Here is a 12,024-nt window from a genome sequence, read left to right on the forward strand (position 1 = left end):
AACCTTAGCAGAGGCCGTTCCAGGATTAAATCTAAGGACAGGCATATTACAATTCTACTTTTTATTTATTCAAATGGTATTAGGTCTTTAATAATAAACCATGCTGATGACATCTGAAGAAAGTGTATTTAAAGTTATTCAGTCAATGAAACAGTATTTCTGTCACATAAAAGGCATCTTGAAAAAAACATATTTTTTTAAGATGCAAATACAGTGACATTTCACACAGTAAAAACTGGGATGCCATTTTAGCTTAGGAATTGGCTTCATTCAGGAGCATCAGTGTCATGTATTACCTGGAAAGAATGCTGTTTTAAAGTTAAAAGTTAACAGCAGTGGTTCACACCTGCAGAAACATATATAGAACTACTCCAGACTAAGTGGCAAAAGAGAAGTTCAGACACCTTCCAGCCCTGTGTGCATTCAGCATTGGCAAGCCAGCCCCTAGGTCAGTATGAGCAAATTCTCAGCCTCGTCTAAGGTATTTTTGTTTTGTCATTTATTGTTGCAAATCTTACAGACATTAGCGCTCTGTTAAATAAAGGAATGTAGCACAGTAAATACATCACAACAAAATAACTGGCCAGAAACCCCCCACCCTGTCCCATCCAAAGCAAAAAGCCCACTCTTTTCACTCCTGCCTCCCCCATATCAAACCACCGCAGCTTCATTACAGAGGTCAGAGACCTGTGGCAGAAAACATCAGAGTAATTACATTCAGTAGATGTGCAGTATCAACATTCCAGGCTCACATATATTTATATATATATTTATATTTATATAGAGAGATCATTAAATGTTTACAAAGAACAATATTGTTACAAATACAATACTATGCTTTTCCCAACGCTTTACAATAATTTCTATTCACCCTCTTTACAGAACAATAGTACAACTTCATAGTCTAGGTACTGCGTGAAATATATACAAGAGATCTCAACCACATTGCTGTATTCAGAAGTACATTTAGAAAACAAAGAAAGCTAGCAAACCTGGAAATCCCAACTGAGACTCAAATTCAAACAAGATTCAACACAAACACATGATACTTGTCAAAAAATAAAAAATATAAGGGATGTTTCATCCTTAATGTAAACACTGAAGAGTTAATTAGACTGTATGAAGCAGCAAGGATAAAAGAAAAATAATTCAGGTCTGTCACTGAAGAAGGAATGTAAACCTTTGAAGGAATGTTCCTTTGAATCTGTTAAAAATCCCCATAATCTAACCTATCAAACCGCTGCACCAGTCTAGAGAACAGCCAGATTTCCCCTTAGAGCTCCATTTTCTTGAAACTCTTTCTGTTTACGGAGTAAAATGGGATTGTTTACAAGACTGTTCTCAGACGTGTGCACATTCTATGGACCTTCCAGTTTAGAAATCTCACACACACAAGTAATTAGAAAAACAGATTTTTTTGCTAAACTCTGATCCTGCAAGCATTCACTTGCTTAATGTTAAGCACCTATTTAGCATGAACTGTTCAAGCACTCAAATGCCAGTAACTTCAAAGACTTCTGGCTGCAACATTTTCAAAGAAACAGTTGTTTCATCTCTAAATACATTTGCACATTCAGGTCTTCATCGTTTCCAGTGCACTGAGTTAAAGTCTTCACCACATGAGCTAGACAGAACCACAGAAACAAGTGAAGTGGAGGGCATAAACATAGCAGGAATCAGAATCATGATGACTGTCTTCAAGGGCTCACTAGGTTTCCTCAGGCAACTTATGGAAGGGCTGCACTGTATATAATCTTCTAAGTTGTACATGGTTATATATCATATTTACATATATTACTATATATATGGAAAGTTCTGGAAAAAAAGTTCAAATGATCATAAGCCAGATGTTTACAGTTAAACAATATACTCACAAGTCATTAATTATTTTGTTGCATCTGTCAGGTAGCAGAGTTAAGTACTAACTGGAATACTAACAACATTCTTTTGCGCAATCTGATATTCTGGAGCCTTGGATTAAATTATGTAACAACAAGAAATGCAGTAAAAGCAAGTCATCATACATCAATCTCAACAGAAAAACATATTCACTTACTACAGTAGTTTATGCGCCTCTTCTTTATCTCCCTTAGACATCTGCTTCCCACTGAAATACTATGTTTATCCTCTAACTCTGATCAGCCCATGGTTATCCATGATTTGAGAAAAACAAAAAATGGACCTCTGGCAAGATTGCTCACTGGCTCTTGGCATTGTTTGCACCAAATCTGCACATGCACACATCCACTTCTGTGAATCTGCATAGTCATGTCTAGGATCATCACTGGACTGCAAATAACACTCATATTGCACAGCTCACCTCACAATAACTGAGGAACAAGGGACTATGACCAGCACCACCAGTGCAAAGCAGAAGTGGGGTGTGGCTATGTGTTGCCCGCCCTTGTTTTCATCTCACTGAGTCTTTCTATCACAGCAAAACACAGCACAAACTGTTTCTTTAAAAGAAATCAATATACTAACCTGGACTAAATGCATGGTTAGGCTTCAGTATAAACACCAGTATATAGTCCTGAAAAAACAGTAACTACAGAGAATGTAGAATTCTCCTCTCACTAGGAAAAAAAAGCCACTACTTCATTTTTATTTTTCCCCATCTAAAAAAACAAAGAACCCAACCCAGCCCTTTTCCCCTTTTGTCTCTAGCATGCAACTTAGAGGCCAATGAAATATTAGATTTCATACATCCCTACAGTTTATCATCTTCATACAAGTGCATATAGTACACACATATCTCCTTTAAGTGCCATACATATGGAAAAAACTCACAAGTTAAATTATATACCAAAATAAATAAGTTTATTCCCACCTCATCCTTTTCACTGTTATCTATATCTTGAACTAAAGAGGAAGTCAATAAAATCAGACAGTCTTTGGACAAAAATATTTGTTAAAACTGGCTCAGAGAACAAAATTACTTAGAATAGTCTGCAGATCTCTTATATTCAAACTTCATAAATAGCAAGCACAATTTTAAAAATGTCTATATACAGTGGCACACGTGGCTATGTGCACCAAATTCGGAATTAAGAGCCTAGAAAAAGTGTAGCTATTCAGGAAATCCCCTTACTATTTCTCTTGTGGATATTTAATGATCCTCCCCTCCACTTTAACCTCTAAAATGGGCAGGGACTATAAAAGACATGTTGCATTTAAAAACAAAGCAGAAGAAAACAGGGAGTTAGAAATCTGGGGGCAGAGAGCGGGAGACTGCTGTAAGAAATGCCTCCCAAATTTCTTGGTGTAAGTAATACAAGTATAACATGTTTCAGTAATTCACAGAGTACTTTTTTGGGTCCTACTGTCATGAAGAACTGATGACAGAGGGGAATTGAAAGGTGTGTATTAGGACAATTCATTTTACAACAGCAGCATTTACTGAGTCTTCATAAGCAGGCAATTCTTCCTGAGGGCATAACTATACTTTTGGTATTCCACTTTCCCTATAGACATAAACCTTTAGTACTGAGCTCAGTGCCTGCGGGAAAATAGGACAAGAAAAGCAAAGTCACATACAGGATGTCCAAGAGAATGCTTTGTACCCTATAGTTTTATCTGTTACTCAGTTTGTAAAATTATAGCCACAAAACTACGTTAGCATGAAACAGAGCCATTTGTGAATACTCTGTGGACAATGCAGCTGTTATTTTCCTGTTTTGCATGTGGAGCTACATGAAGTTTCACTTGTAAAAAGATGCAACGAAAATTGTTCCATAGATGTATTTTGTCCCTTCCCAAAATACAGGAAAGTGGTGGGGAGAAGAGGAAAAAAGGATAGAGGAGAGAGTGACAGTGTATTTGTGTCTGTGAAGGGAGGAGAGAGAAAGAAATGTCTCTGCAGACACACAAATGCAGCACTAGAGAGACAAGCACTAATGGGGAAAAACATCTTCCATGCACATTGTGACGGTGAGGTGTCGGCTTTAGATGTAAACTGGTTGCTCTTGCGCAGTCAACAGTCTGTACATGGCAGCTGGCATAGTCTTCATATGAATCTAGGGGAAATAAGCCAAGTTAATTATGTTCCTAAACATACCCCATGTGAGAGAACTAGCTAAAGTCGTACAGGGTAGAAAAGAAAGGTAAAACTTGAGAGTTTTCATATCCTTATTAAAGTACTGAAGGTGGTGGTTTCATGAAACAGTATATTTAGTATCAATGAACCATCTAAAATTGTGGATACTTCATATTTTCAGATTAGGGTTCTTCTAAAACATAGCAGAACCATGGGCAAATAATGAAAGAAATAGTTTGCAGGCTTGCTCTCACTTCTGCTTTTTGGATTTGATAGTAACAGGCTAATAGAGGTATAGTCACAGAATTAGGGAACCGTTTGAATTGGAAGGGACCTTGGAAGATCATCTAGTCCAAACTGTGCTGTTGCAAGCATGGACATTTTTCACTAGGCCTGGTTGCTCAGAGCCCCATCAACCTGGCCTTGAACACTTCCAGGGATGAGGTATCCACAGATTCTCTGGGCAACCTGTTCCAGTGCCTCACCACCACTATAGCGAAGGATTTCTTCCTTATGTCTGATCTAAATCTACCCTCTTTCAGTCCAAACCATTGTTCAGCCCATTGTTCTGTCACTGGAGATCCTAATAAAAAGTTTATCTCAATTTTCCTTAGAAGCCCCTTTTATACACTGAAAGGCTGATGTCAGGTGGCTCTCTGGAGCCTTCTCTTCTCCAAGTTGAACATTTCAAACTCTCTCAGCCTTTTTTCATAGGAAAGGTGCTTCAGCCCTCTGATGCTTTTTGTGGCCTTCCTCTGGACCTGCTCAAGCAGGTTCACATCTTTTTTTGTGCTGGGGACCGCAGAAGTGGAATCAGTACTCCAGGTGGAGCCTCACAAGAGCAGAGTAGAGAGGGAGTATCACTTCCCTTGACCTACTGGCCGCGCTGCTTTTGATACAGCCCAGGATACAGTTGGCTTTCTGAGCTGCAAGTGCCCATTGCTGCCTCTTGTCCAGTTTTTCATCCACTAGTATTTCCAAATTCTTCTCTGCAGGGCTGCTCTCAATCCCTTCACCCCCAGTGTCTACTGATGTTGGAGGCTGCCCAGACACAGATGCAGGACCTTGCATTTGGTCTTGTTGAACCTCACAAGTGTCACATGGGCCACTTTTCTAGCCTGTTCAGGTCCTTCTAATGGTATCCCTTTCCTTAAGCACCACTGAGCTTGGTGTCACCTTCAAGCTTGCTGAGGGTGCTACGTCTATGTTACTGATGAAGACATTACAAAATATTGTCCCAGCATGGTCCCTTGAAAGACCCCACTTGCTACGCTGGTTTCCACTGGTTGCTACTGGTACCAGCAATGAACTATTCTACACTGCCTAGAGACATTGCCAGTTCTTACCTCACCAACAGCATTTGAGAGGATGTGAACAATTTTCTCATGGGGTGTTGCTACAACACTCTGCCCATTGATTTCAATAATCCGATGGCCGACACGCACACCTCCTCGCTCTGCTATACCCCCTCTCATAAGGCTACAGATCTGGAAGGGAAAGGACAAATTTATCATGGGCTGGATAAGGAACAGAAGCTTTTTATTACCCATTTTTGCCTACAAGCTATAAATCAACATTTAAACACAGGGACTCCCAACAAATTCTAAAATGTTATCAATCACTGACTCAAAGCAAAATTTGTTAGTGACACGTAACTAATGGATATTCTCTTCCAAGAGTAGAATAAACTGTCAGAAAAGGCTATGTTGTACATTACATGTCTTGTGAATAGGAAATTTATGAGTGTATGAAGGATGTCAGTTTAACAATGTTCATGATGCCTTACGAAAAAAGAGGATCAAGAACAGGCTTTTTCTTTTGAGGTCATGAAATGGCTTGGTTAGAGACATGAATGATGCATGATGAAAGCAGACTCTGTTACACATTTTTGGTTTTTTTACAGTAAAACAACATTTCTGTTCCTCTGGTTGACTCTAAAGTTGTGAAGTAAGGAGAGTCAAAGAAAAAAATAACTCTTATTAAACCAACTTTTATATTGGAGATTTAATATATGCAAAATCCTGCTTGCTATGAGGGAGAAAATAGCAGCTTGACCAGAGAGTGTGGAAGCTACTTACAATCCCATTCTGCACACTGAAGCCCAATTGATATCTGAGGTCTGGTCTTCTGATCAAGACTGTGGTTACTGGAGGACATCTAACGATGTTCAGTTTAACTCGGGCCTGATTTTTCAAACCCTGTAAAAAAAAAAACAAACCATGAAGGATGCTGGCAAAGAAAAAGTTAAACATTTAACATAAGCACTGTAGGGAAAAAAAAAAAAAGAGTTAAAACACAGACATGGGAACAGCCCTGAATAAATACATCTTTGTATGCATTGTAACAGAATCTGATCACTGAATGCCAGAAACAAGCAACAGAATATTCAATGAAATAAGTGATAAAATATTAAATTTTTCTTGCCAAGAAGCAGACACAGTTGTTTTAGGAAAACCAGATTCCTGCTGGCAATTTCTTCATTCGATAACACAAATCATGCATGAAAGGAATATTAAACAGGTCTATCCAACTCACCAAAAAAATCCAATGACTTTTCAATAAGTAGCTAAGATAGTTGCAAAAAAGTTGCTTCCCTAACAAAATAAATTCAGTTCTGTCAAGCAAACAACAGGTCCTGCTCATATCATCCTTATATAAGCAGTGCTCCTAATTTCCATTATTCACACAATTACAGGATGGGTAAGGTTGAAAGGGACCACAGTGGGTCATCTTATCCTTGCTCAAGAAGAGTCACCCCAGAGCACATGGCACAGGATTGCATCTAGAGTGTTCTCTAGTGAGAGAGACTCCACAACTTCTCTAGGCAACCTGTTCCACTGTGCGGTTACCTAACACAAGTTCTTCCTCATGTTCACATGGAACTTCCTGTATTTTAATTTCTGCCTCTTGTCCTATTGCTCAGCACCACCAAGAAAAGCCTGAAATTAGCTCAGTCGGTTAAAACTTGGTGCTAATAATACCAAGATCATGTGTTCAATCTCCTGTATGGGTCATTCACTTAAGAGTTGGACTCAATGATCCTTGTGGGTCCCTTCCAACGCAGAACATTCTGTGATTCTGTGACTCCATCCTCTTGACATCCTCCCTTCAGGTACTTACGGACATTGATGAGGTCCCCTCTCATTTGCCTCTTCTTGAGGCTGAACGAGCTCAACTCTCTCCTAAGAGAGATGCTCCTGTCCCTTAACCATCTTCGTGGCCCTCTCTTGGACTCAATCCATGTCTCTCTTGTACTGAGGAGCCCAGAACTGGACACAGCACTCCAGATGTGACCTCAGCAGGGCTGAGCAGAGGGGCAGGATCACCTCCCTCAGTCTACTGGAAATCCTCTTCCTAATGCACCCCAGGATATCTTTGGCCTGCTTGACCACAAGCACACACTGCTGGCTCATGGACAGTTGCTTATCCAACAGGACCCCCAGGTCCTTCTCTGCAGAGCTGATTTCCAGCAAGTCGGCCGCCAGTCTGTGCTGGTGCCTGGGATTATTCCTCCCCATGTGTAGGACCTTGCATTTGCCCTTGTTGAATTTCAGAAAGTTCCTCTCTGCCCATTTGTCCAGCCTGTCAAGGTCCTTCTGAAGGGCTGCACAGCACCTGGGGGTATTGGCTGCTCCTCCCAACTTTGTCATCAGAGAACTTGCTGAGTAGGCTTCTGCCCCTTCATCTAAGCCATTGATTAATAAGCTAATTAATACGGGGCCCAGTATTGAACCCTGGGGGACACCACTAGTGACAGGCCTCCAACTAACCCCTCTGCCTCTGATTATGACCTGCCAGGATCTGCCATTCAGCCAGTTCTCAATCCATCTCACCATCCACTCATCCAGTCCACGCTTTGAGATAGCCTATGAGGATGTTGGGAGAGACAGAGTTGAAAGCCTTGCTGAAGTCAGTATCCACTGCTCTCCTCTCATCCATCCAGGCAGTTTCATTGTAGAAGACAATCAGTTTGGTCAAGCATGATTTACCTTTAGTGAATCCATGCTGACTACTCCTGATCACCTCCTTGTCATTAATGTGGATAGAAATGGCCTCCAGAATGAGGTACTCTATCACCTTTCCAGGGATGGAGATGAGGGCCAGTAGTTCTCTGGGTCTCCTTTTCACCATTTTTTAAGACTACAGTGACACTGGCTTTCTTCTAGTCCTCAGGTACCTCTTCTGACTGCCATGCCCTTCCAAAGATGATGGTGAGTGGCCTTGCTATGGTATCTGCCACCTCTCTCAGCACTTGTGGATGCATTCCCTCAGGGCCTATGGACTTGTGGGTGTTGAGTTTGCCTAGGTGTTCTCTAACCCAATCTTCTTGGACCAAGGGGAAGTCTTCCTTCCAACATTCCTTTACCCTGGCCTCCTGGGTCAGAAGTTCCTGAGGGCTGGTCTTGACAGTCTACACCAATCCAAAGAAAGTGTTTAGTAACTCTGCCTTCTCTGTGTCCTCTGTTACCCCCTCCATCAGTAAGAGGCCCACATCATCCATCATCTTCCTTTTGTTACTGATGTATTTGAAGAAGTCCTTTTTACTGTCCTTGACATCCTTCACCAGACTTAATTCCAGATGGGCCTGTGCCTTCCCTGTTTCATTTCCAATTGCTCTGACAACCTCTCTATATTCATTCCAAGTGGTCTGACCTTGCTTCCATCTCCTTCGTATCTCCTGCTTATGCTTGAGTAATGAAAGGAGTTCTTAATTCATCCATGCAGGTCTCTTGTCCCCTTGGCCTGATTTCTTGCTCAATGGGATGCATCATTCTTGAGCTCAGAGGAAGTGATCCCTGAATATCAACCAACTCTCTTGGACCCCTCTTCTCTGCAGGACCTCTTCCCATGGGATTTTTCCAAGAAGATCCCTAGAGAGGCTAAAGCTATCTCTCCTGAAGTCCATGATTAGAGTCTTACATGCTCGTGGTCACTACAGCCACAGCTGCCCTGAGTGTTCACATCTCCAACAAGGCCTTTCCTGTTTGCTAGTATAATGTTGAGCAGTACACCATTCCTGGTGGGATTCTCCACTACCTGTGACAGGAAGTTGTTATCAATGCTTTCCAGGACCTCCTGGATTGCTTGTGCTTCACCCTGTAGCTTCTCCAACAGATGTCAAGGTAGTTAAAGTCCCCAATGAGAACCAGGGTCTGTGACCTTGGGGCTGCTTCCAGCTGCCTGTAGAAGGCCTCATCCACTGCCTTCTCTCAATCATGGGGCCTGTAGCAAACACTCACAACAGCATCACCCCTACTTGTCTGCCCTTTCATCCTAGCCCATAAGCTCTCTGCTTGCTCATCATCCATGCCAAGACAGAGCTCGATACATTCCAAGTACTCTTCCTCCATTTGAAATGAGTTATATCACATTTATCATAGACTCCTTGCTACCAGAAGAAAATTGAAGGAAAAAATTTATTTTTACTGACAGGGTGGTAAAACACTAGAACAGATTACCCAGAGAGGTTGTGAAACATCCAGTCTTGGAATTGTTTAAATCGTAGTGGGCATAGCCCTAAGAAGCAAGCTCTACTTTGAATAAAAATGTTGGTCTAGACCAGCTACAGGGATGACTGCCAGCCTCAGAGACTCTGTGTTCACATGGCTCCATGAAAACACAAACATAATAAAACACAGATAAGTGCAATGTGCAACTTCATGTATTTAGAGCTCTTGGAGGTTGTTAAGAGGGTTTTCTGAAATGCTTCATTCACAGAAAGCATTAGACATAAATCCATACATAAATACCATCCACATCAAGAATGAAATACTTTACAAAAAATACAGCAACTTTCACCTCACTTTATTCACAACCTGTCAATTTCAGTACCTGCTTAGGCTCAGCCCATCCTGATGGGTGGTAGGCCTGCTGATGCACCAATTTACGAAAGGCCTGCACACATATAGCTAACCACCATGCTGTGATCTCCCGTGTTTTTCATGATCATGAGCTCTGAGCTCTGAGCTCTCCCAACACAGGGAGCTCAAGCATGTCCACAAGAGTGCCTCCAAGTCTCTGTAAACACCTATGGTATCTCTACACAGAGATTCTACTTCTCAAAACAGACAGGATAAACAGCAGTAGGCATAAAAGATGGGGTTTCCCACACTGTTATTTTCCAGACCTCAGCATTCCGAGCTGCAAGGTCACTTGAGCAAATCTACCATCCTCCTTGCCATTCTTCTGGTTTTAATCCTTTCCTCCCAACACATGCCCTCAACAGTTTGATATCATCGTGTTCTTACTTCCCTGACGAATATGCAAGTTATTTATCTGTATTACTTGGCAAAAAAAAGGTAATGTGGTCCCTAACAAAATTTTTTCTAATTTTACAGAAAGCACATATATTTCATATAGAAAGTGGCTAATTTTCAGTATCATGCAGACTGGTAATATAAACTGATCAGAATCAAAACAATTGCATATTTTGACCAACTTTATTTGTTTATCTAGTTCTTGAGTATGCTTCTGATAGTAGCCAGCACCAGAAGCTTTTGAAAAAGATAAGCCTATTAGAGAATAGTCACAATACATGGAAAGCTTCTTCCAAGCTCTGTCAGTTTGCAATTGGTTTATGGTAAAATAGTAGGAGAGCTTAGATCCATAATACCGAAATCATCTTGTCTGAAGTGCTTATGAGATATGTTTATCCACATAATATTATCATCTTTTCATAGGAGTCCTTACAGCGTGCTAAAGAAATCTGAAAATTTTCTGCCACATTTAAGTGTGTACTTAGATTATTCATATACATACTTGTTTCATATATACTAGTTTCCAGAAGTGCTACATGAGCACCTCCAGATGTGTGGTTATGAAGACCTGCAGATATACAGATTATTTTCTCTTTAGAAAGACAAAATAAATGGCTAGTAGTTCCTATGGAAACTGCAGAAAGTATCAGTGAAGAAGAGAAAGATCTGTAAAAGCTGGAAATAGCAGAGCTGGTTGTTTCTGTATTGATAAAGTACTAATGACCATAGTGAAATTCCAACTGAATAAGAGAAGCGTAAACTCATTGCAGTTTTAGAAATAAAATGATGGGGGATAGGAAACACATATGGCTATCATGAAGAGCCTAAACTGGCAGGTAGTTTTGTTCCACTGAAGCTAGCATATAATATTTTTTTTTTCTTCCTTCCTTTACAAATGTAAGACAGGTTTTGACACATTTTTAGTATGACAGGCTATCATTTCTACTCACTGAATCTGAAGTGGCTGGTTCAGTGACTTATGCATTTATTACTCATCAGAACTCAGTATTAACATTTTGGGAAACCAGAATGTGAAATCTTTATAGCAAACATCTTAGTTCAAGTAGTATTAAGAGATAATCCATGGAGGAAAAAAAATGAGAATTTACTTCATACATTTTTTTTTCACTTGGCAAACTGACCTTGTAAATGGAAAATTTATTTTACAATTTTTAAAAAATACAATATAAAAAAAAGGTACATAATATAACTTGTTACCAAAAAGTTGCCTGGATTAATAAGTGTAACAGATATGTTAGTAAAAATCAGAGAAGGCTGTCTGTACAGCATACAACCAGCATTACACGACATGTCCACATGTGATGATCTGCAGAGCCCCGAGGGACTATTTCAATAAATAATTTCATACAGCTTTATCTCAAACACTCCATAGAGATGTACCTTTCCCATTCTTTAAACTCTGATGTTCAAATACTTATTCCCTTGTATGGTACAGCTACCCCAGATACAGTTCAGTTCCAGATGACCTGCATGCTCTTTGAACTCACATAATTTTCTGACAACTAGGAGAAAGCTCTTCTAATTAAAGTATCCCATTTAGTTGAGTGAAGAGAAGCGCCACACTTTCAAACAACTTGGGTAAAGATTCCCCAGAGGGTATGTCTTTGTTTCAAAGTTTTAAAGTTTCAAAAGTAGGTATACAAGAACAAAAAAGGATTGACTCTATTTCATCCAGATACTGAGGCATTTAACAGCTAATATGGCCTAGGA

The 12,024-nt window shown here is 40.3% G+C and overlaps 1 protein-coding gene across 5 annotated transcripts in view; it reads right to left on the reverse strand.

Moving 5' to 3' along the window:
• Positions 1–46: 46 nt before the first annotated feature.
• APBA1 (amyloid beta precursor protein binding family A member 1) overlaps positions 47–12,024 on the reverse strand; it is an 81,103-nt gene continuing 69,125 nt past the window's right edge. For all 5 annotated transcript variants that reach the window (XM_051789378.1, XM_051789373.1, XM_051789374.1 and 2 more), the window contains 3 exons: positions 6,115–6,234; positions 5,383–5,523; positions 47–4,016 (listed from right to left, as the gene is read on the reverse strand). In XM_051789378.1, the coding sequence (XP_051645338.1) occupies positions 3,945–4,016; positions 5,383–5,523; positions 6,115–6,234 (333 nt within the window). In that variant the 3' untranslated portion in view covers positions 47–3,944. The remainder of the gene's footprint in view (positions 4,017–5,382; positions 5,524–6,114; positions 6,235–12,024) is intronic.

This window comes from Manacus candei, unplaced genomic scaffold, assembly GCF_025592945.1.
Source record: "Manacus candei isolate 608988 ecotype Guabito, Panama unplaced genomic scaffold, ASM2559294v1 h1tg000027l, whole genome shotgun sequence".
NCBI classification, from domain to species: Eukaryota; Metazoa; Chordata; class Aves; order Passeriformes; family Pipridae; genus Manacus; species Manacus candei.